Here is a 25,972-nt window from a genome sequence, read left to right as displayed (position 1 = left end):
AATGATCCTGCTACTGCTCTGAATATTCATCCATGAAGTGGATGTTCTGGTCATAAAATGTATTGTCTCTGCAGATGGGCAAGCTCTCTAGGTTCAAATTCTGCCTCTAGCATTTGATGTGTGACATTGGGTAAGTTATTTAAACCCATTGAATCTTAGATTTCTCATCTGATATATCCCTCTGTAAAATGGAGCAAATATGCAAATTTCTTGAAAAGTTGTTGGGAAAAGAAAACACACAGACACACAAAGAGTTGTTGGGAGGACTGGCCAAAAAACATAAATTCAATGCCAGTATCTGACTTACAGAGTTCAAGAAATAGTAGCAATTACTAAGAGAGCACTCACTTCCACATCAGCTTGAGTAAACTTTAGAGAACCTCTTTTTGACTGTCCCTTTCTTAGATCATTTACTTTAGAAAACTTGCAATTATAAATTCTTTCTCTTCCCCTTTGAAAGGCAAATCTACAATCTAGGACTGTCTTTCTCAAGGACCCCGGAGCCATCCCTTTGAAATATAATCATCAAGAGAAAGAGCATCCCTATCTTTCAGCCCATGTGGGAAGGGAGAGACCCAACTCCAGGGAGCCCCAATTAGCAAATGAAGATGGCTTCCTCACAATCATGTCCTCCTTGCCAGTGTCCTCCTGGCCTTTCCCATCAGCTTACTGCAATGTTCACAAACACTCCTGCCTTTGGTTCCAGCTCGGTGGAGTTCAGTCTCTCCCTTATTGAGATAGTCTTGAATAAAAACTTCCTGGTCTATGTTACCTGTCCAATGCATTTTTTCTTCTATTATGATGGTTATTTTATGTAGCACGGGTCGACCTCTGCTTGTTTCAGCTGAGGAGTCCATGTGAGAACCTTAATAAAAGGAAACTCCCATTCTGCTGGTTAAAAAGGAAGGAGTAGAGAACTGGTAGAAATGTAGATGCTCACCGAGAGTTACTGTGGTTCAAATGTGGTCTTCTCATTCCTTCTTAAATCCTCTAGTTAAGTATGATAATTTAAATAGAGATAACTTATTCCTTAAAAATGTTGCTTGTGAAAAACTATTTGTCCTTTCCCTCTTAACTGCTTTTCCAGCAAACAGCCATCAGTAGTTTTAAAGAGACTACAAGGGCAAAGAAGCTAAGAATCTGAGAGAATTTAATATAATTAACGACCCAAAGAAAAGCAGGAAATACTAAAAATGACTGGAATGCAATTCAGTTTGGAAAGTGAAGCCACTGTGCCTGTGGACCTGCTTGTGTGTCTGCCTGTGCCTTCATTTCTCAGTAACAAATTATGTTCCAATGAGAAACGATAGTGCTTCTCAAATATTATCGTTATATATAAATTATATATATCATATATAAATGAATTATATATATCATTATATATAAATAGCTACTACTAAGTTTAGCTATTTGGAAACAGTCTCAAGGAGAGAAACAAAATTAGATCAAAAGTACTGAAAATTTAAGGAAAATGAATTTTTCGTTCCCTTAGTAAGGGTAATATTTACATTTTTTAAAAGATCTTGATATGACAAAATGTTTTTCCAAACCTTCATCCAAAATAAACAGGAAAAAAGAAAAAAGAAGAAAAATTCAATTTCTCTTTGCTTTGTTCCAGAGAATGTAAGGTTATTAGAGTCTAAAAAAGTAAATAATAGGAATAATTATCATATTGCAATCATTAAGCTTAGAGCTGTCAGTGTTTTGATTTGTTCTCAATACCACGGTCCAAGCAAAACAAAAAATAAATTAATTAAGGACCCTTTTAAAATATAAATGGCTTTAAAGAAGAGGAAAGAGCAGATTTTCAAGCATTCTTCTTTATTTAGTCAAAAATGACTGGTTCAACCTCACCCTCTTCTGAGGCACATACCAACCAACCAAGTCTTGGAAATTAAAACCCTACTGGAGCCAGAGGCATGGCCTGGCCTTTGGAACTGAAATGAATCTCAGTGACCTTTACCCACCTAAGTGTCTCCTCCAATCATGTTTCATCTAAACAAAACAACTACAGTGTGAAGATTAGGACCTGCACTGTTTTTCTAAAACTCTTCTTACTTTGTCATTGGGTAAGAGAAGAATACATTTAGGATTGAAGGTTGCTCCTAATAAGCCTCGAGGAGCCCAAATCAAAGCACATTCTTTGCCATAAGTGATCAAATTCCTCTTTTAATAACATTCTTCCTCTCCATCTATATTTTGGAAAATTACAGAAAGATTGGTAGACACTTACAATGCAATCAGTGCTGAATTAGGCTAAAGAAGCATCAAGGGCACCCATGAAACAGAGGAATCAGAAATGACTAAGAAAACTAAACGGATAAATTTATGCAGCGCTTTGAAATAAGGAAATACAGAAAAAGGCCACTTTAATTTTAGTATTCATGTGTTTTACAACATTTTGAAGAAACACATTTTCTTTTGAGTTACACAAGGGTTGTCATCACAGTCTTTTTGGTGTTCATAATTTCTAAAATACTCAATCTAGCCCCAGACACAAAAACTTTAAATACAGAGGGTTAAGGCATCAAAGATGAAAGCTAGTGCCCTTATGACTATTTATATTGCAAACGCTTTGCTCTTCTGCAAGAACATGCAGTTTCCCAAACACTAACCTCTCTTTACAAGGTTATGCTTATTAGCTGGGATTTGTAGCTCAATAGCAACACTGTTCATCCTTGGTTCAATTCAGATTGTAATTTCTTTTTAAACTACCTGACCCTTATAATCATATGGTGAGTAGGTCTGATCATTCATCTTCTGGAGGCCAAGTACTTGGTCTGAACACAGAGCCATTTGTGCTCCTGAGGCCTCTCAGCACCATGATGATGAGGGTGAAAAAACCATGGACTGAAAAAAGTTTGAAAGAGAACTTTAATACAATGTTTTCATTGTTTTATTCTTTTTCTGGAACTAAAATTCCTGATTGGGAAAACAAAAGTCTTCCTAAAGACAAGGATGAGATTTTAAGAGATATCTGTGTTTCTCATTAAGTGTGGAAGCTGTCAACTGTTTTATTGTAGACTAGTGTCAAAATTTGATGAATAAAATTTTTGCTTTTTCTCGGGGCCCAGCATTTGTGAAGCACTGAGAAAATGCTTATTGAATGAATACATGAATGACTCCACCCATCTTCACGTCTTTGTCCTGCTGCATTTTCCCTCAACATTATGACAATATTCCATTAGTATCTGCTTTGCTCTCAGAGTACCATGTTTCACATGTTGCCCTAACTGGATCACAGACGGGATAGTCACAGCCGTTTGCTTTCTGTCCATCTCTGAACCAATCGTGAGGTAAAGGAATGTGAGTAGGATGATTGATTTGTGTAAAATGGTGCCTATCACTTCTGCAGTTAGAATGGAGTCAATCCTTCTTAAACATAATGTCCACTAACCAAGAGAGGAGAGAAACGATTTCAAAGGGAAGCCTGAGGGCCAGAAGAACTGACAACAGAGACTGAAATACTGACAAGGGAATTTCTATTTTTAATATGATTCAAAAGCAAACTAATGGCTATTCACTTGGGTATTAGAAATAAGTCCATTTCTCTTAAAATTAAAGAAAATGTCCTTACATTAAGAAAGAAAAAAAACACTGAAAGCATTTTTGTGACATTTAACACCATGATCTTGCTCTTGTGGAAGAGATCCTCAGATGGACGGAACCCACTGTGTGGTGGCAAGAGTTTTAAGACTAGTAGACACTTGATCAGCTAACTGGCATCTCGGGTGCTTCTTAATCAACTATGTCTAGATGGGCTTTAAATAAAAAGTGCCTGACTTTATGTAGGTGGTTAATATCTTGTGTATATTCTCAGAACTCTTTCTTTAATTAGAGATCATAAAAACATTCTTCCACCATTTTCTTTCTAAATCACATGCCTGCTGGAGGAACGTGTATGTTCTCTAATTTTGGAATTCATGATCTCAACTGAATCAGTGTAGTTATTGTGATCTTATAAGTACTCATTTTTTGTTGCTTGAGCTAAAACTTGAGGGAAGTATCTGAAATATAAGAGGTTTTTCCCTTCTCTGTAATTCTACTAATTTATTTCTCTGCTTTGTTTAGAACTGTTTAAAACTGTTAAACTTGCCTCATTAACTGAAAATTCTATTCTTTTGAGATCCATTTATCCCTAGTAATGCTCTTCAGCTCAATATTAATAAAAGCTAATATTGATACGCTAACTTGCTACTTTTCTTAATCCTACATTTTGTCTTTCTCTATCCCAGTGCTTTCTGGTTTTTGTATACTACGTATCAGAAAGTGCAGCCTTTTTATTGGATGGCATTGGTCATTTTATTTATTGAAATAATTGATTTGCAGTGCTTTCCGTTTTTCATTTTCTTTTCCTATGTGTTTTTTGCTTTCTTGAATTTTCTGATCTGTCAAGTTTGGGCTTTTCTTTTAAAAGTTTTTTCCTCCTTTTTCCAAATGTTTTCTTTCTACTGGGTTGGGAGTTAGGCTTTGGTGCTATTCTTTAATGGTTATCCATGAACACCTGTGTCAACGAAGTCTGAAGTTACTGTTTTAACCTGCACCTTAAAAGTACACAGTTCTTGGAGGGCTCACACTGATTTCCAAGTACCTCCCTCCCTTCTCCACTTAGGTATTTCCTGGCTTATATGCCATTTTGATAATAGTGCATTCATTCTATCTATCTATCATCTATCAATCTATTTATCTATCTTATTTTCGTCTAAATTAGTCTTCTCCATCATGGCATAGTTTTTTACTCCAGAAGTCAGCAAACATTTTCTGTAAAGGGTCAGAAATGTTAGAACTAAAAATTGTAGCAACTAAAATAAAACACTGGATCGAAGGATTCAATAGCAGTATAGAAGATAAAGGGGGGAGAAAATCAACAGACTTGAAGATAAAACATTAGAAATTACCCAGGCTAAAAAACAGGCAGAATAATTGCAAAAGATTTTTTTCAGGGACTTTAAGGACTATTATAAAAGATCTAATGTTTGTATCATCAGAGTCTCAAAGGAAAGAAGGTTAGACTGAAAAAATACTTGGAAAAATAATGACTGAAAAATATCCAAATTTGCCAAAAGTCATAAAGACACAGATTCAAGAAGCTCAGCAAACTTAAAATATATAAGTTCAAAAAATCTACCCTATATTACATCATGGGCAAACTTTTGAAAACTAAAATCAAAGGGAGAAAAAATGAAAGATAAATGATACCTTACCAATGGGGGTGAGGGCATCTTAAAAAACTGGATTTCTCATGAGGAATCATGGCAGCCAGAAAAGAGTAGCACAATGGTTTTCAAGTGCTGAAATAAAAGAACTATCAATCTAGAATTCTATGACCTGTGAAAACATCCTGTAGAAATGTAGAAATATCCAGACATTTTCAGATTAAGGAAAACTAAGAGAACTTGTTGTCAAAAGGGCAACAACAATAATAGTGATAATAATAATAATAATAGTCTAATGGAAGTTCTTTAAGCATGAGAGAAATGAAAAATGAAGGAGTTTGGAATTTCAGGAAGAAATAAATCCAGTAAGCAAAACTCTGGGTAAAAGCAATATAGACTTTCCTTCACCTTTTGAGATTTCTGAATTGTTAAATGGTTGAAGCAAAAATTATGCTATTAATGAGGTTCTAAAATTATTTAGAGGAAATACTTGAAATAATTATAAATAGGTGAGTGTAAAGAGACAAAAAAGGAGTAAAGATTTCTATACTTGGCTAGAACTGGTGAAGTGACACCACAGGTGTCCTGAGGTGTGTATTTATGGTGTAATTAACACCTACAGCAACCACTGAAATGGCTACATAGAAGACATCCAGATCGATTAAAATGGAATTCTAAAAAATGTTCAGGTAACCCATGGGAAAGCAAGCACAGACCTAATAAAGATATAGGCAGAAATCAATGAAATTGAAAACATTAAAACAACAGAGAAAATCAACAAAACATAGAGTGGGTTCTTTGTAGATCAATAACATTGACAAACTTCTAGCCAGACATGTAAAGAATACTAAAGAGATGACACAAGTTAATATCTGCAATGAAACAGGGGCTGTCATTGCATACTCTACAAATATCAAAAGTACAAGGGGATACTGAAAACAACTCTATGAGATGTATGTCTGACAACTTAAGTTATCCATTTCATAATAGATGAATCCCTCCAAAAATCCAAATGACCACAAGTCACTCAATACAAAATAGGTAAATTCAAACAGTCCTATGATTATTACAGAAATTGAATTAGTACCTCCAAAAAACCTCCAAGTCCAGATGATTTACTGGAGAATTTTACAAGTATTTTAAAAAGAACTAACACCAATGCTAAGCGGTTTCTTTTAGAAAATAGAAATGGAGGGAATACTTCCCAACCCATTTTGAAGCTAATATTACTGATATACTACAAAAAAATGAAGACTAAGTGATTCAATATTTAAAAATCAATGTATCTACCATATTAATAGGTTAAGGAAGAAAAATCACCTTATTGATTGATGCAGAAAAAGCATTTGACAAAATTAAATACCAATTTATCATATAAACTCTCAGAAAAAAAAACAAAAACAAAAAACAGGAATACAAGGGAACTTCCTTAACTTCATTAAGAAAAAAAATGAAATGCTTAGGTATACTGCAGATAAAGCAGATATACAACTTTTATGCTGAAAAGTATACAATATTGACTAAAGAAGACAAAGATGATCTCAATGAATGAAGAGAGAGCCATCCTGTCACTATGGATTGGAAGACCCAACACAGAAAAGGAACCAAATCTCCCTAAAGTTGACATAGAATTTAACATAAACACCTATCAAAATTTCAGCAAAATATCTGTATAGATAGATAAGATTACACAAAAACTTAGGTGGAAAGACAAAGGAACTGAAGTGGTCAGAAAAATTCTGAAAAAGAATAATAAAATATGTGTTAGTTTTTTGTCACTGATCAAAATGCCTGACAAAAACAACTTAAAGGAGGAGAAATTTATTTGGGGCTCAGAGTTTAAGAGATTTCAGTTCATGGTTAGTCAACTCTAATGCTCTTGGCCTGAGGTGGGGCAGAACATCATGGTGGAAGGATGTGGTGGAAGAAAGTTGCTCAGATCATGGCAGCCAGGAAGCTTAGAGAGCAACAGAGGAGCCAGGGGCAAGACAAAGTCCAAGGACACGCCCCCAGTGACTTACTTCTGGTAGGTCTAGGTCCATTTCTTTGCTTATGGACTTCCTCTAGTCCCACCCCACCACGTCTACAGGTACGACCCACAAGTCTATTCACTTTATTACTCTATCAAATGAATTAATCTCTTGATAAGGTTACTGTCCCTGTGAGCTAATCCCTGCCTAAAAAGCCCCACCTCTGAACCCTGCTGTACTGGGGACCATGCTTTCAAAACATGAACTTTTTAGGGTATATTAAAGGTCCAAATCATAGCAAAGTGGAAGCAAACGGTTTGATTTCAAAACTCTTTATAGTAATTAAAACCGTCTGGCATTGGTGGAGGTAAATATATAACTCAATGGAGCACAAGAGAGAACCTAGGTTACATACCTACACAAATATGTCCAACTGATCTTTTATCATTATCTCGTTTTTTGCCCAAATGGTTTTGACAGAAGAGCAAAAACAATTCAAGGGAGAAAATATGGTTCTGGAGCAGCCAGTACCATAGGCACACACCTGTACTCCAATGACTAGGGACACTGAGGCAGGAAGGTTGAAGTTTGTGGCCAATCTGGTAAACTTTGTGAGATCTGTCTCAAAGTAAAATATAAAAAGGACTGGGGATGTAGCTCACTGGTACAGTGTCCCTGTTTCATCTCTAGGACCAGGAAAACCAAGTGGTGCTGGAGCAATTGGACTTCCATAAGCAAAGAAATGGACCTAGACCTACCAGAATGACTAAAATAAAAATTATGATACCACCAAATGCTGTTGTCCAAGGACATGAAGAAACTGGACCACTTATACCACTGGTGGGGATGTAAAACCGTACAGTTACTTTGGAAACCAGTAATTTTGACAATTTCTTAAAAACTAAACATTTGACTACCATATGACCCAATGACTGCACTGTTGGGAATTTATCCTAAAGAAATGAAGACTATGTTCCACAAAAACCTGTACACAAATGTTTATAGCAATTTGATTCATAATAGCAAAGAACTGGCCAGATATCTCTCAGCAAGTGAATAGGTAAACGAACTGTGGTATTGTCCATACCATGGAACAGTTCTCCCTCTAAAAGGGAACATGGATGGACTTGGTGTACACAGCAATTGGGAGAAATCTCCAAAGAAGTATGCTGAATGAAAAAATCAATCCCAATATGCTACATACTGTCATGATTCCAGGTATATGACATTGTTGAAATAAAAAGAAAAAAAAACAACAAGTAAATAGATTATGTATGGTTGCCAAAGATCAAGGAGTGGATGGGGATGGGAGCAAAGAGGGTATGGGGCACAAAAGCAACATGAAGGACCTCTGAATTGGAAAAAGTTCTGTATGAAAAAATTCTCCCTCTTGCCTGGATCTATGTCAATATCTTCATTGTGATATGGGACTATATTTTTCTAAGATACTCACTTTGGGAGAAGAAGGATGGAGTGTATACAAGAGACATCTCTGTATTGTTTCTTATTACTTATCATAATCTAGTTATCTCCAACTAAAGTTAGCATTAAATATTAGCGTTAGATATATTTTACACATTATAGAGAATGGGCTCTTTATTGCAAACATCCAGGCCATTCCAAAGGAAAGTAATGATCACTTGCCTCAATTCCAGGTCTAAGAAAGTTTAACACAACATAGAAACTTTCTAAAGTTCTAAGAAAAATGTTTGTTGGAAGATCAGGAAAAGAAATAAAAACAACAGGAAAGTCTCAATTTTGAGTAAGAATGTCCTAATCATCCAGGATAGCACTAATATGAATGATATATAACAAAAGTTATTTTGTTAAATCTTGGTATATTTCCCACTGCTAATTAGTATTAAATATTAAAATCATGGTAATCTTTAGGGAGTTTGAAACATTCAATTTGGCACAGGAAAGGGGTCAGATGTGGTCAGGCACACTGGAAACACCTTGAAATGAAGTTAAAATGAATATAGCACCTAGGTTTGGAAAAAGAATGCAATAAAATATGACTTATTCCCCACTAAAGTTTGGCATATGTTTCCAGAACATTACTGACAGAAAGAATAGCTTCGATCTGAAAGCTTTCACCATCAAATCTTTATCTGTACAAATTATTTAAAAAGCAAAATACTATATCTTAACTTGGGTTAAATACTTGATTTCTAGAAAACCGGTTCTCTTTTTCCTGGTCTGAGTGCAATATTTCAGACATACCATTAAACCACTGATGAAAACTTTCATTGGGCATTAGAAAGTGAAACTAGGTATAAATCAGTCCTAGTGGAGGCTAAATCATTACATTTTCTAACTTATCTGCCAAGGTGAACAGATATTGGAGTTAGCAACTACTGTCCAACAGTACTTACAATAACCACTTAAAAATTTGTACTTTGGGTTGGCCAACATGGGAATTAATGCCCTTTCACATTTATTTAAAGACTCAGTTCAGTTCTAGAAGACTCCCTCCGAAACAAGAGGGGTGTTATGCATGTAACGACCATGCAGGAAATCTGGTTTTGCCTCCCACCACTTAGATTTTAAGCAGAAAAACCATCTACACAGAACCTGCAGGATCCCATTCTGAATAATTAAGTGACCAACCTCTGAAAAACTTGCCAGGAGCAACAGTGTCTATAAAATCTTATTTTGTGTGTTGGTTATTTAGTTCCATTTCTGCATTTAAAATTAGGATATCCCATAGCACAAGAAATAAAAGCAAGAATCAATAACTGGGATAGATTCAAACTAAATAGCTTTCTCTCAGCAAAGGAAACTATCAGCATTGCGAAGAGAGAAGCCTACAGAGTGGGAGAATATCTTTGCCACTCATACTTCAGATAGAGCACTAATTTCCAGAATATATAAAGAACTCAAAAAACTCTACACCAAGAATACAAATAACCCAATCAACAAATGGGCTAAGGAAATGAACAGACACTTCACAGAAGAAGATGTACAAGCAATCAACAGATATATGAAAAAATGTTCAACATCTTTAGTAATAAGAGAAATGCAAATCAAAACTACACTAAGATTCCATCTCACCCCCATTAGAATGGCGATTATCAAGAACACAAGCAATAACAGGTGTGGGCGAGGATGTGGGGAAAAAGGTACACTCATACATTGCTGGTGGGACTGCAAATTAGTGCAGCCATCTGGAAAGCAGTGTGGAGATTCCTTAGAAAACTTGGAATGGACCTACCATTTGACCCAGCTATCCCACTCCTTGGCCTATACCCAAAGGACTTCAAATCAGCACACTACAGAGATACAGCTACATCAATGTTCATAGCGGCTCAATTCACAATAGCCAGACTATGGAACCAACCTAGATGCCCTTCAGTTGATGAATGAATAAAGAAACTGTGGTATATATATACAATGGAATATTACTCAGCTATAAAGAATAATAAAATTATGGCATTTGCAGGCAAATGGATGAAATTGGAGAATATCATGTTAAGTGAGATAAGCCAATCTCAAAAATCCAAAAGACAAATGATCTCACTGATAAGCGGATGATGACAATTAATGGGGGGTGGGAGTGGGACAAGAATGGAGGAAGGAGGGACTGTATAGAGGTTAAAGAGAGGTGGGAGGGGTGGGGGGGAAGGAAAAAAATAATGGAATGAATCAAACATCATTACTCTATGTAAATTTATGAATATGCAAATGGTATGCTGTTATTCCATGTACAAACAGAAACAACATGTATCCCATTTGTTTACAATAAAAATAAATTTAAAAAAAAGAAGAAAATGAAAAAAAAATAAGTTTTGGGGAGGGAAATGAATGGCTTTGAAAACTCTTAGGCTTACTGACTCTGTGATTTGGAAATCATCCTAGATTGGATCTAGAAGTTTCCAGAAGACTTCTTCTAGTCCTCTTTTTGTTTTAGTGAAATATTTTAAACATAACAAATGTAGAAGTACTAAGAAACACCCTTGTGCCCACCACTCATATTTAACATAGTAAATAAAACATGGTGGACACAGGTGTACCCCTCTTTAGTACCTCATCCTGACAGCATTCATTTCTCTAATGATGACTGCTTCCGTATTTTCACAAAATGTGTGGTTTAAATGCTTAAATATACCAAATATTATAATATGATATATAAATATAATTAGGCCAGATATTTAAATATACCATTATGTATAATCATCTGCAACGTTTTTGTTTTTTCTTAAAAGTCTATTTTTGAGCTAAGCATGGTGGCATATACTTGTAATCTCAGTGACTCAGGAGGCTGAGGAGGAGGATCGCAAGTTCAAGGCCAGTCTGAGCAACTTAGCCCCAAAGTAATTTAGTGAGACCCTGTCTCAAAGTAAAAACAGACTGAGGATATGGCTCAGTGCTTAAGTGCCCCTGAGTTCAATCCCAAGTAACCTCTGCACCAAAAAAGTATATTTTTGAGTGTTTCTCCCATGTCTGTATGGGAATACGTGCAGTTAACTAATTCCGTCACTTGGAATTTATATCCATTCGCTGTCAAACGCAATGTGTTGCTTGGGTCTTCCTATTAAAAGCACGCTGCAATGGGCAAAAAAAAAAAAAAAAAAAAATTAGGATAATTGGGAGAAAAGTATGATATTGCTTCATTTCCATGTTAATCAAAAGAATGGGCAGGTTGACACAGTATTTGAATTATGAAAAAAAGTGTTAGTATGAGCCATAAAAAGGATTTCCTCTATATTCCCTTTTCATTAAAAAAAAAATTGCTAAGGGACAGGATAAGGTTAAATTGCAACATTTTAAGGCACATTTTATAAGGCGTAAATTAATGCATTTGTTCAAATGTACTCTGATGAAATGCTCCCCAACCCCACCTCCAGTACTGGAGACTGAACCCAGGGCCTCATGCATGCTAGTAAGCACTCTACCAACTAAGCTATATCCCCAAATGATATTATTTCTGAGACAGAGCCTGGCTAAATTGCACAGGCTGGCCTTGAAATTGAATCTCCTTCCGCAAGCTCCCGAGTTACTGGGCCTATAGACTTGCACCACCACGCCTGGTTCAGATTTCAAATTCCTTTTGCCCTTCTTTCTAAGGTTCCGCTCTCTATTGGTAGCAATAACTGTGAATGCCTCACAAATGTCAGACTCCCAGCTCTGATCCAACTGCTGCCACCAGGAGAGCAGTTTCTTTTGGACACACTACACAGAGATCATCACTCAAATGAGTAGCTTCCTTTTAGAAAACTACTGATTTCTATTAGCCTGTTAATTGAGAAAATAAAATGAAATTCAGTTACTTGGTGAGTGAACAAGATAACAGGAGGACTCTGTCCTCACATATCCCTCTTCTGGCTTTCCAAACTGTCATTTTTCTTTTAAGTGCTTCATATATGACAACTGTCAAAATGTATAAGCTCCCTGAGGGCAGGGACCATACTCTTTCAGCTCACTCTTAAACTCTCTGTACCCAGGTATGCAGCAGCCTGGCAAGAAGCTAGCCCAAAATAAGTGCCAAATTAAGTTCAGTATTGACTGAGCAAGTACCATAGGAGGGAGGGCAGGCACAGGTACTGGGCTCCGGTCTTGAGAAAGACTGAGGATTTACCATCTAGAAGCAGTCCTAATTTTTACCACAGAATCCCCAAAGGAAGGGAATTCTTTCCTTTGTTTGTCTTCTCTGTACATCAGTGTTTGCTTCGTTGCCATGGTAGGCTGTCACTTCAGCATCACTGTCTGCTCTTTTTATTTATTTATTATTAATTTTTTTTAGTGTGCTCCGTATTGCAGGAAACCAGAGACTGTTTCCCACAATCTTTTCTTCTGTCTGATTCTAAGGGTTGGCAGTGAGAGGTGTTTCCATGAGATTTGGAAGGCAGACAGAAGGACAGGCCCTCCTTGCTCAGACTCTGCTGCAGGCAGAAGTGCAGGCAGGCAGAAGTGCAGGCAGGCAGTGCAGCTTCCAAATCTCTTGCGTGTCACCTGCATTGGTGTTGCTAACAGCAGGCCCGCTGGTGGGGACTCCTGGACACAGCCTGGCTGCATGCCGACACTGCAAGAACTTCTGTAGACTCAGAGATGCAGATTTCCTCTTTCCCCGACAACGTTTGATACCTGGAAATTTCTCATTTCCTATATTAAAACTCTTAATGCTTACAAATTAAGTGGTTTCTGTTTTCCTGATTGAAATGCTAAAAGTATTTAAATTAGCATTGAGGGGAATCATGTCCCATCTTATTACCCTTGTGAACAAGGTGTGCTTCATGGAATCTACTAACTTTGGAAAATCCAGCTGAAGGAAAACAACCATCCAGGCTATTTCTGGACACAGATTCCTAAGTATGTGGGGAAATGATTTTCTCTTCATTGATTTATGAACTATGTTAGGGCAACTAAGTAGAGATGTCATGAATTTTGTCAAAGAAGTGACCCACTGTAACATTCTCAGGCATCTGTAGGTGTAAATTTTGATTAAGTGCATTTCCTTGCAAAAGGTCAAGCTGCTTAAAGCTCATGATAGATTGGAGAGGTCTTGGATTTATAAGTTAATTTATTGTTTTTATTAGCTGAATTGTGAAATATGCATATTTTATAGCAAAGAAATAAAAGGATGCTCTTCACTTACGTCTAAGGAGGAATTTTCATATTTAAGTGAACTGAAACGTCATTCAACTCAACTTCCTCAATGAACTTCCTTCATCCTATTCTGAAACTTTATATTGCAGCAATCTGATCACATCAAAGAAATACATTCAATTTTGACTTTCAAAAAGTAAATGTGAAATAAGCTGCTTTTGTGAAGCACTCTTAGCTATTAAGGGGGACAATGACCATTTCCTTTATGTATGTTTTACTTTTTATTATGACATTAATTTGTCTACATTAACAAATAAAAATTACACCAACTACAAAAACTCTTCAGCATGTCCCTTGCTAAACCACAGACCTGATTCATGAAATAGGATGTCTCCAAAGTCATTTTTATTTTCATAATAGATTTGTCAAAAAAAGATTGATATTCAAATCACAACTTTTTTACATACAATTTTGCTATCTTTAACAAAGCTGGTGAAGACAATGAACAGCCCATGGGCTCCCTCTTCATGGTGCAGGTTATTGATGCAGATACTGCTGGGGCACCCAGTATGCTCAATAGGCCCAACTCCAGACACTGCATCCATGGTTTGCTCTCCAGGCTGGGCTCTACCTGCACCCTTATCTATACTGTACTTTTTTTCTTCAGATAAATCCATGCCTACTGAAAAATCACTGTTCTCTATCAAAAATGGTAGTTCCTTCACCATATATCATAGTGCAAAACTGAAACATTCTCATACTATTTAATAACTAATACAACAAATAATGCCACACTACCATTCAATTTAAGAGGCAGGATAATCTTGACCTGTGTTTCTCAAGGGTGCCTTGCAAGCACACTGAAATGAATGTGTCATTTCACAAGGAAACTTCAGTTTCTATCAGACTCAGTCAGTCATGCTGTCATGAAAACGGCTCTATTTTCCATAGCATAATCTACACCTTTCAAAGTAATTCTAAAACTGGCTTAGAGAAAATCTACAAGAATTATTTTACTTGGCTACCCTGTTTCCTCCCCACCTCCAATCAAGAGTACTCTTTTTATGTTCCAAATATTTTGTGCAAAATTTTCCCTCAAAATTAATGTTTCCCAAAGAGAGCAAGACACTTAATTTCCTGTTTTAAATCACTAATCAGTGTACTAGTTAAAACTTTAATTTATAAATAATTACATTTTAAATAAAGATACTAAAAGTATGCTAAAATATTCTTTTTTAAATTTTTAATTTATTTATTTTGGTACCGGGGATTGAACCCAGGGGCACTTAACCACTGAACCCCAGCCTCAATCCTTTCTTTAAATTTTGAGACAGGTTTTGACAAATTGCTTAGGGCCTTGCTGAACTGCAGAGGCTGGTTTTGAACTTGTGATCCTCCTGCCTCAGTCTTCCAAGTCGCTGGGATTACAGGGGTCTACTGTGATGGTAAAATATTATTTTAAGTACTTTTGTTGTTATTGTGAACTTACCATGAAGTAAATGGAAATAAAGATGCTTGGCCTATAAGCATTTTATCAAGTACAACTCTGGCAAAACTGATCTGTGGATGCCACTGAGACTTTCATATAGTCATAAGACTCTAGGGTAGTGTACATGTGCCTCTATTTGTTGGCAAAGAAAGACCATGTTCAGAAGGCCTGGTGGGCTTGTGCTGGTCACCAGAGTAGATGCGATTGTATAACTTTTCCTGACATCATCCACCCTGTTGACTAAAGCAACACAAAGTCTCAAAGTTCCAATCACTCACAAAAAAAGTTTTCTGTAGTCTCTTTTTGTGGAAAGAACTGAGTTTTGTGGATATACAAAGTTGCTTCTACTTATTAGTGATAAAACTGTTCAAGTGTCCCAAAATAAAAACTTTGAATACACTCGTGATCCAAAAAGATGCAGAATGAATGGCCACAGGGTATGTGGTTTTTATCTCCAGTGTTGATGGTTCAGTTGGGATGACACCAAAAGCGTGAGGAAAGTGTTAGTCCCTTAGAAGCAGAATCCTCATAAAACAAACCTATCCAACAGACCTTTGAAATCAGCTTTATTTTGTTTGCAAGGATACAATCTACTTAGTTAAGTAATATTTTGTTTGTTTTCATCTGAAGTCTCAGAGGTGTCATAGGAAACACTGCCTTCACTAACAAACTACTGTAATAAGAACATTATAAAATACTATAAACTAAGATATTCCTCTTTACAGTATTCAGATTAGTGCATTAAAACAACATTGATTAGAAAAGGCAAGTGAGTTAACTGGCAAACATCCAATTCCTTTTCTGATGAAGGATGGTACAAAATGGTGTTCAACATAAACAATAAATTTTAAGTTTCAGTTGCTCAAAACCAACAATGGTAGGAAAGTTACTTCCTAAAAATAAGTCTGACCCCAAAATACATATATAATCCTTATTCTATAGGATACAAGAAAAAGAGATAAAGACCCACAAAATCAGATGGTATTGTTAAGATAGTTGAGTGAAATAACAAGTAGGGATTTTTAAAATAAGACAGAATGGATATTGGTATGGATTTTCCATACTTTTCTTCCAAAGTATGTCAGACATTTTTAGTAATTACACTTTCCCTAGTAAACATCAGACTTAAATAGACCAGATGCAAAAACAATCTATTAGTATTTTCACTAGGCAATCTACAGCAAATGCTTAATATATACACATCAGGTGCATGAGAGATTCGAGGAAATTATTCATCCATTTTATTCAGAGAAATCAAAGGTCTTAAAAGAAATCCAACAATAAAAGTGAAATAGAAATTGTGCTATGGTGAACTAGAAAAACAACCCCACAAAATGACAGGTTAATTTTTTAAGTTCTTAAGGATATTTCCTCTGCTGGCCCAAATCAAAATTAAATTTGAGAATTTTAATTACAGTAACATAAATCAGGTGCATGTTGCACAGTGACAGATGTGAACAGAACACTTACACCTTTAAATGTACTAATTCTAAAAACTAAGTGAAATTGGGCAAATAAATTATAAATGCAAGGCATATACAATGTGGGCAGAAAAATAACAGTTATTAAATCAAAAAGTATGGAAGTTTCACCAGCAATATTTAGAAAAAGTTTCAGTATTAGAAAATATCAGATTTAATCCAAAGGAACCCCCTGACAATAAAAATAAGTATGAGAACCATCCTTAATGCAAGAGCTTTAAAATAATAATAAAAACATGATTACAGGATCTTCCTACATAATTTAGACAATGTAGTGCAATGGTGTGCTCCTTTATCATTTTAGCTTGTGAATTTCCATATGATGAGACCAAGAATCACAACTCCAATGACAAGGATAAAAATGATGATGCACAGGGTTTTTCTGGATTTGCGCTGCAGGTGCAAAAACAAAAAAAACATGGTTACAGATTCAGTGGGATATCTCTATGGCAACTGAAAATAATTTGGTTCATTTCAAGAGTAAAATCAATGACAGTTTATTGACCTTAAATTTTTGGCTGTGTTTTGTTTCTCAAAAATCTCTACAACAAATATGGCACTATTCCTTCAAAAAATATTCTTAAATGCTATGATTCAGGGAGCAATTTTTAAATATCGATCATTTTTCTGGGCATGTGGGTGGGCTTAAAAAAAGATACAGAGGTACAAAAGTTACTGACTTAAGAGCTAACTGAGGTTACCTATAAATGAAAACAAAGAATAGCTTAAAAGCTTACACATTTTTTTGAATTTATATCAAATACCTGCTCTAAAATATGAGTTCTCTGAAAATATCAGCGAGCATAAATGTTTGGCAACTTTTCCTACAGTAAATTTATTAGTTTCCAAAATTGTGTCCATTCTTTACTATTAATGGAAATTGCATTCCAAATCTCAACATACAAATAAAACACCAAAGACCCAACAAAATTATAAGTTGTCATTCAAAATACGGAGGATAAGAATTTTGTCCCATTCTTCATTCCTGGCTCAGCTGTAGATTTCTGTATTTCTTTAATGGCTGGGTATCTCACACCAACATGCAGGAATCCTTTTTCTTACAAAGTAGAAAAATTTGTAAATTTACTTTATGTCAACTACCAGTACTCTAAAATTTACAAAAAGATACATGTCAGACTCTCAAATTACCCTGACAAACATAAATTCTTTTGGTATTTCACATATTAAATATTCAATTGTACACTCTTCATGTATTAAACACAATTTTCCTGAAGTCTCTGTTCAGTCAGGTATAAATATTTCTCCCCAACTCTGCTTGGTTACAGACCATGTATCACCCCATCTCAGTCATCTGGGGCTTTCCACCATGGTTCATTAGGGGCCCAGAGGTACTTCCCCTAATGTTGGGAAGTGAAGTCCTTGGGTGATAAAGAGCATTTATCACCTTCTTTTATGCTCACAGTTCTATGCTCATGGTTCTCCCCAACAATTTAGAAGCATCATGATTTGCAGGGCATAAATTCAAAACCAGGCTTTCAAGTTGAACTATAGGAAAGCTGGCTCCTTCCTCAGCACCTGGGGGGGTCTGGCCATTATCCCTTTGAGGTCTGTGGGAATGAAAACTGGAAGCAGCTCTCAGACTTGGGGTGCAGCTTGGGAATGTAGGGTGCATGTAGGCTTGACTTTCCATAAGGAAGAAGGAAAGTAAGGAGGAAAAATCCAAAAGGAAAACAAAATAACATAAATCTGGTCACTGATAAATCCTGTTATACACTGTTTCAGCAGTTATAAGCTAACAGTTCCACAAGAACCCTGGCATTTACAGATTACCCTGTGTGTATGTGTTCAACTATTCATGAGGGACACCTAAAGTCCACAACATGGGATTCTGCTCCTCTGCATTTCTGAATTACACGCATAATGGTAAATCAGAGTCACTGTCAGTAAATATGATTGGCAATCACTATTTTCTTCAGCAATCTACATACAGCTTCACTGTTCTTTTTGTGTCACTGAATATGCAGTGATTGTCCAGTGCAAAATTGGCAGTGATGTGAAAGGTAACTTCTAAGTGAGAAAGATTTATTTAGAACAATGGGAAATGTCTAAGAAGTTGAAAATACCCTTAGATATTTTATAAGAAAGCAACAAGGTCTGAGAAAATGATGATTATGGTGACAAGAAAAAAATTAGGCTTTAAAAGAGAAATCAAATGCTATTGTGCTATGTATGGGGTTTCCCCAAAGCCTGGCATTATACTTGTGGAACATCAAAGGTTTAAGTATTATATGATACGTATTAGCTCATGGTTCTAATATTTGACTAGCATGACACAATTTATATTTGACACACATATATGGATTCTGATTCAATAAAGAAATGAATTCACTACTAGAGAAGGGTTTGCTGAATGTTGCCAATATCTAATGATTAACAACACTCCAAGCTAATAATGGTGTACCCCATTTGTGTACAATGAATCAAAATGCAGTCTATAAAAAATTAAAAAATAAATAAATAATTTTAAAAAAATTTCCAGAGGACCAGAAGCAATCTTTCTAGGACAAGCATCTCTGCTATGTTAACCCAAATTGCCACTGACAACAAGAAAGGAAAGATAAAAGGGAAGAGTGAGAAATGGCGGTTTCCAGGTGGGAATGTCCCAATGACCTCAGAGATGACCACTGGACCCGGAGTTGTCCACTGCCACAATCAGGTATCTTAACTCTAAACTCCCAACCCTTATGGACCACAGTATCCCTGGTTCAACTCTGAGCATATCCAGGCTAAATGCAATCTTAACTGTCTGGCATATTTCTAGCTCCTTCCTCTTCCATGAGATTTAAAAATTAACGTCTGTTGCGAGTTGCTGGAACACCCACTTGAATACAAACATCCTTACTAAGTTTTAAAAATCCTTGAGTTGCACACTTCTACAATAGTAGTAGCAAACTGATTTAACTCTCTATATAACCTAAATAAAAATATACTGCAATCTCTTGAAAAAAAATTAACATCTCTAGCCTCTGTAAACCTGGTATTTCACTCTCTCTCTCTCTCTCTCTGTGTCACACACACAGGCACACACACTCACACACACTCAACATTCCAAGTTATTAGAAAATCTATCACAGTTAACATTACCTGGTAATCTGCTGCCCTTGACAGCTGCTGGTTTGCCTGTTGAACGTGTACCTCTGCACTTTCTACGTTGGCTTCTATGCTATCTTTAAAATAAAACACACACATACACACATAAAACTGTTAAACACATACTGATGCTCCAGCAAAGTCATTAATTTTCATTCAAGGCATGAGTACATATGCTTATTATTCAAAGGCTAAAAGTAGTTTATCACAAAATTGAATTTTTTAAGTTGGCTATAATTCTTTCCTGTATTATTTCTCAGTTAATCCAAGCAATACAAAAGAACCCTGATTGTCTTCATTTTAATGCAACTCCAGTTCTAAATGTAAGTTCCCCAAAAGTACTGTTGCCCTGTCGTTATCAAGTACAATGGCTTGTTTTCTTCCTACTATCAAAGATTTTCATCACATGGGGAAAAAAGCAAAACAAAACAAAAAAATGATACCTTGAATTTCCAAAGAATAACATTTCATTGTAGGGAAACAAAAAAACAAACAAACAAATGACCCAAATACTAAAGTCTGGTCCCTAATATATATATATTTAGTTATCAAATTATCATGTTAATCCTTAATGTTTCTCAGTTTCTTATTCCTTTATCTTTGTAAATCCTTTAAAGACTGAAATCTATTTTCAGAGACTGAAAACTGTCATTTGCTCTGTACCCATAATCAACCTACTGTGCTAAGGCCTAGACCTCAACTAAGGGCCCACACGGCTTTCTCAAATGGTGGCAGTTTTCCTTCCCCCCTCTAACCTGGAGGTGGAACGGGTATCACTTTGTAACATGGGAGATCTTTGTCTCTTAAAGCTCATGCTATCAAACTCAGCCACTCCTCTGTGGAAGACGGTCATAGATCTTACTCTTCAATACTTCTCTTATGATACATATTGGTTATTTCATTATTCAATGGAAGACTCTTCTAATACCCTGATTTCTAGTCCCTGACACACTTCCATGGTTACATCCAAAACTTTGCTAATACAAATAGCTGCAGGTGTTCCACAATCACAATGTCAACAGCCTCACTTTCTGACCACCATCTGCCATCTTTTTAGCTCATTACTAACAACTCTAGTAATTATCTTACCATATTTTTGCTGTCCCTCACATGCTACATGTCTTCCTTCTCTCTTTACCTAGCTTATTCTTGGGCAAGCATTTAACATATTCAATGATTCATGGGCATTTAATATCACTTTTTACACTTACCCTCAGTTCTTTTGTCCCTCTATTAATCCATGACAAAACCCAAAATAGTATCCATGCAATTGAACATGGATGCAAAAGAATAACTATGCTGTCTTATTTCACTTTGAAGCCAGCACTGCCAGGTGAGTCCACCTCCTTTCCCTAACTCCTGAAGACTTTCATACTTGTTTTCTCTCCTCGGGCACTACCTCTGTTAGTCAGGGACCTTGATTTCCAGCTCATGGAGACCACAGGAAAAATGAGATGTGTTTACCAACTCCTTACAGTGTCTGTATTCTGACCTCTCTCCTGTTGTTAGGAACTGTCCACACTCCTAGAAGAATCAGCCCCTCTCCATTTATACACTCTATCCCATTCCCTGTAATGTAACTCCAGGACCTTGGTCCAGCAATCTTCCCCTCTCACTTATCTAACTTAACATATCCAAAATCAATGATTTATAGCCCTCCAAACTTTCTCCAGATACAGATTTCCCCATCTTAAAAAAAAAAAAAAAAAAAAAAAAAAAAAACTAAACTAAACTAAACTAAACAAAACAGCAACTCAATCACATTAAGGGCCAGGTGAAAATGCAAGTGACACTCTTGAATTAACACTTCCCTTATACCAGCACCCCACCAGTAGTTAAACCTTCTCAGCTCTCTGGTTTTCATCTCCAGAATCCCAGCACTTCCTCCCACCCTGCTGCTGATCTCAGCCGACTTGACACCTCACCTGGATTACAGCAGCGGAGTGTAAGTGCTCTTCTTGATTTTGGTCTGGCTGCTTTACAGTGTGCTCTCAACCTATCTGCCAAGGGAGACTGTGAAAACCTATGCTAGGTCACAGCATTCCTCTGCTCAGTCTCCTGTGGCTTCCATTCATCACTGATAATAAAAGTGCTTACTGTGGCTCAGGCTCCTACTGAATGCCATCTCCTGAGGCCTTGGACACAATTAGTACCACCCTCCCTTTTGCTCTCAGCACTCACCAACAATGCCAGGCACACTCTCTCTTAAGGCCTTTGCACATGCTGCTTGCTCTGCCTGGAAAACTTTCTCTCATCTCCCTAAATGTCACTGATTGGTAATGCCTGGCCCTTGACTCTGTGGAAAGCAGCAATATACTCTGACCCCAGCTGTCCAATCCTACCCTGGCCTTACTTTCCCCATAGGACTTATCACCATTTACTTACATTGCTTTTTTTTTTTTTTTTTTTAAACTGTGTCTTTCCCCAAAACATAAGATCCATAATGGCAGGGTCTTTTATCTGGTGTTTAATTTCAGGTGAATCCTAAACGCCTAATTTTGTGCCTGGACATGGTGCACAAATGGATGAATGACTAAATCAGTTTTCTAAAAAAATGTTATCCTGTGATTACAGAAAAGAGTAAGAATGAAGGGTTATATTTATATTAAACTAGTGGTGCAAGTATTTCAATTGAACCAAATCCAGAAAATATTAAATATATCTTTAGACACAGTCACCACATTTCAAAATGTAAAAGTGATCAGGATCCTGGATCAATGCTGATAATTGCAACTTAACTGAAGAACCATCATATTTAAACTTACGAGGAATTTTGGTAATTTAAAAAATGATTCTTTAAAAGAACTCCTAGTATCTAAATAATCTACTAAGATGAATGTACCAAAAGTTATTAGCATGATCAGGCAAATGGCTGCCTATTCTCTATGGCCCAGAAGAAAAGATGGCATGCACAATTACAAATGCCCTAAGTTGCCCTAAAGTCCAAGGCATGATGAGAATTTACTTGGGATAAGTCTGAAACAAGAGGCCTTGAAGCTGGTTATTTCAACTAGTAGGATCCAAACAAGAGGTTTTTTTGGATAATGTCAAGGGTGACACTTTGTTGTAGTGGCTATGCTTTTGTTTCCAGGGAACTCACAGAGAAAAAAACGTAAGCAGTTTTGTTTTTTGGAGAAAGTTACTACCGGTAAATTGCACGTAATTTACACCCACCCCATTAAGTCTAAAAGAGTAGGCTTACCTATCACATCTCCTTGTTCGTGAATCATCATTCCCAAATCTTTAAATATTTCATTAATATCCATAATATCAGCCTAAGACAAAAAGGCATATATTATTATGTATTTCACCAAGTTTAGCTCCTACTCTATAAAGAGGGAAAATTTAAAACAAAATCCAAATCACTACTCACACATAGGCAATCACACATTTAGATTTAATATCACAAAATATTTTACTACAAGCAATTGCAACTAAAAAGACTGAACAATAACTAGTAGAACTCTAAAATAAATTTGTGACATTAAAAACATTCAGTGAGGCAGGACAGAAATGAATCTACAATAAAAGAAAGGCTATGGGATTTTAAGGTGCATTTTATGCAATCTGAGAGTTTTATTATCAAAGCAGTACTAGATTTAGAAGAGTAGTCTTATGACATGTTTTAAGCAAGAATATATATAAACTAGACAATTTAAAAGAATAAAACATTAGGTATAAATTTAAAGTCTCACTTTAATAAATTTAAATATGCAACATATTAGTGAAGTTATAAATTTCACTACTGGATAAAAGTTATAAATTTATAAGATAATGAAATTATAAATTTACTTATCTTCAATATATAACTATAATTTTGCCCAATTTAGGAGTAAAGTTTAAATATGTTATTCTAGCAGGTGGGGCAATTTACATTTTCCTCATGGGCCTTAGTTTTCCCATCTGTAAAATAGCAATGATAATGCTATACTTAACTAACTAGTTCAGAGAGTTTTTAATGAAGACTAGATAATTAACATAAATTATAATACAGGGCCTAGGACACAGGAGGCCCTCAACAGACTGGTTTTCATGATGAAAGAGAACTAAGTAAATGTTTCAATCTTGACCCTTTCCCCAGCATTATCTAAGCACTGTGAGCATCAACTCAGACAACAGTGCAGCAGCCCAACTCTGTGAAGTGAAGCTTACTTCCAGCTGCCTGATAGAAGACTCTCTCTCATGAATAAGGCGGAGGTCATCCTCTGTGATTTCTTCATCTTGCACTTGCACTTGAGGCTGAGTTTGGCTAATAAAAAGAAAAGAATATTAAAAAAAAATGTATATATATATATGACTGATCTTCAAAATAATGGGGCTTACTGCCTATTTAAAAAACATTAAATAGGACACTTCATTCTTCAAAGTCACACAATTGCTCACTTTAAAAGGTGCTAAGAAAACAGTCATATTACTCAAATTATACTCGTTTTTCATTCTACTCATTTTATCTTATGGTTTTAGATTTATTGTTTTATTATTGAAAGCTGTGTTTGACAACTGGATTTCCTTTTAGCTAACTTAAACCTCATATGAAGGAAATATCTATAGTAAAAATTACATCAATAAATATTTGGACAATTCTTTTTACATATTTTATAATAAGTACTTATTTGGAAAACGTTTCAAATTTACATTTTCAATTTATAAATAACTTAGGGTATTTATGCTATCATATACTGAAAACATCCTACTCCAGGAACTATAATGTGTAAAATTTTTTAAATTATCTTTTGATCTATAAAATGTTTTGTATTTTCTTACCTTTCCCAGGATACAAGATTCCTTTCTTTTGAGCTGTCCTCAGGAAAAGTGCCCTGAATAATTTAGCAACAGGTTGGATTAAGAAAGAGCAAAGAAAGCAAGGACAAGAAAAAAATGACAAAACTCACATTTTCCCTTAAAATAATCTGAATTTATTTATGTATTCGGGTTGTATGTGTGTATGTGTGTGTATAGGGAAGAAGAGAAAGAAAAAAAAATCTTGTTCTAATTTTCTAGGCCAACTGCTTCAAGTGGAAATGAAAGTTGATAAGGAAGAAATTCATTAAATATTCTCAAAGGCAAAATAACAAATATTATTTGATTAAAACAATATAATGGTGGAACCTCTACATTAAAGAATAACAAAACAACTTGTGATAGTTTCTGAGGGATTTTAAAATTAGACTAACTCAATATTCCACTTTAAATTATATTTTCATTTATTTTCTCCAGGCTCATACTCGTTTTCAGTATTTCTACAATACATTTGCTTTGTTCACCTCCAACATCACCTTTAAATAATGCAGAAGTAAAATGCTACCTATATTAGCAGGTACACAAGTGGGAAACCTCAGGATTAAGTCACTGTGAGGACACTACCAGGATTTAACTCCTAATCTTTTTTGATAAAGTAAGTTTCTATAAGTCTATATGATCTGTAATCTGTTGTTCCATGGTATGGACAAAACAACCACAACAACACATAACCCACATTCTTCTTAAAAAGTGGGAAAAGCCTGAAAATAGTCAAATTTGAATCTCCAAGACATTTCACAGATCTTTATGATTTATAAAATCATGCTAATGCAGACTTCTACAGGAACCTTACAGAATCTTAAGATCGTTTTTCACAATGTTGCCGAAAATACTTACGGATACCCTAGAGCTGGCTCTTACTCGCGCCACAAACTCTTTCTCTCTTTCAGCAGCTTGCCTCTGGACCTTCTGAAAGTTTGTTAGTGATGTTGTAAATTCAGCCACTAATCGATCCTTCTGTATTTTCCTTTGACGCTATAAGAAAGGGAGGAAAATGTGTACTAGAATTAAGCTGCGAAGTTTCAACAGAACTTACAACAGTTGTTTCACCACTGGCTGGCTTTTTACTTAGCCATGAAATTTCCACTCTCTGCAATTACGGGGACTTAATGATTAACTCTCAATAACACTTTGACAGTATGTTCATATAACATTTTGACAGTACATTCAAATCACAGTTCAAAGACCCTAGGATGCATTTTGAATTCTTTTCCATTCAATACACAAACCACATGTCTTAAAGCTTGATACCTGTTCACTTAGGCTGGTGGGCAGAGATCCAAACTCTTTAATGGCATTTACCTTAAGGCAAAATGTCCCTTCTGCTGAATTTCTCACCTCAGATTTTCATAGCTGCTAAAACCTGGGTCATGACATTGATGTTATTTTAAAGTGGTTCTTTTTTTTTGTAAATAAATC

At 35.8% G+C, this 25,972-nt stretch overlaps 2 protein-coding genes and 1 long non-coding RNA gene across 8 annotated transcripts in view; 2 read left to right on the top strand and 1 right to left on the bottom strand.

Annotated features, from left to right (window-relative positions):
• Nucleotides 1-25,972, top strand: part of LOC306666230 (uncharacterized protein) — a 58,351-nt gene that overhangs the window by 4,117 nt on the left and 28,262 nt on the right. For 2 of the 5 annotated variants that reach the window (XM_079148217.1, XM_079148216.1), the window contains one exon: nucleotides 461-759. The exons of the other annotated variants lie outside the window; for them this stretch is intronic. In XM_079148217.1, the coding sequence (XP_079004343.1) occupies nucleotides 461-736 (276 nt within the window). In that variant the 3' untranslated portion in view covers nucleotides 737-759. Of the gene's footprint in view, nucleotides 1-460; nucleotides 760-25,972 lie in introns of those variants that run through there. 5 annotated transcript variants of the gene reach the window in all.
• On the top strand, nucleotides 13,206-16,703 carry LOC306666242. The gene is made up of 2 exons (XR_013765247.1): nucleotides 13,206-14,811; nucleotides 15,007-16,703. It is a non-coding gene; the product is annotated as an uncharacterized lncRNA (long non-coding RNA).
• Nucleotides 15,711-25,972, bottom strand: part of STX7 (syntaxin 7) — a 45,589-nt gene continuing 35,327 nt past the window's right edge. The window contains exons 5-10 of one of the 2 annotated variants that reach the window (XM_079148214.1): nucleotides 25,391-25,528; nucleotides 24,518-24,570; nucleotides 23,906-24,002; nucleotides 22,956-23,028; nucleotides 19,748-19,830; nucleotides 15,711-17,035 (exon numbers count right to left, since the gene is read on the bottom strand). In XM_079148214.1, the coding sequence (XP_079004340.1) occupies nucleotides 16,943-17,035; nucleotides 19,748-19,830; nucleotides 22,956-23,028; nucleotides 23,906-24,002; nucleotides 24,518-24,570; nucleotides 25,391-25,528 (537 nt within the window). In that variant the 3' untranslated portion in view covers nucleotides 15,711-16,942. The other variant, XM_079148215.1, reaches the window with a different exon arrangement.

Source organism: Sciurus vulgaris (genome assembly GCF_902686455.1).
Source record: "Sciurus vulgaris genome assembly, chromosome: 7".
Classification (NCBI taxonomy): Eukaryota; Metazoa; Chordata; class Mammalia; order Rodentia; family Sciuridae; genus Sciurus; species Sciurus vulgaris.
This window is presented reverse-complemented; position numbering and strand designations above follow the sequence as displayed.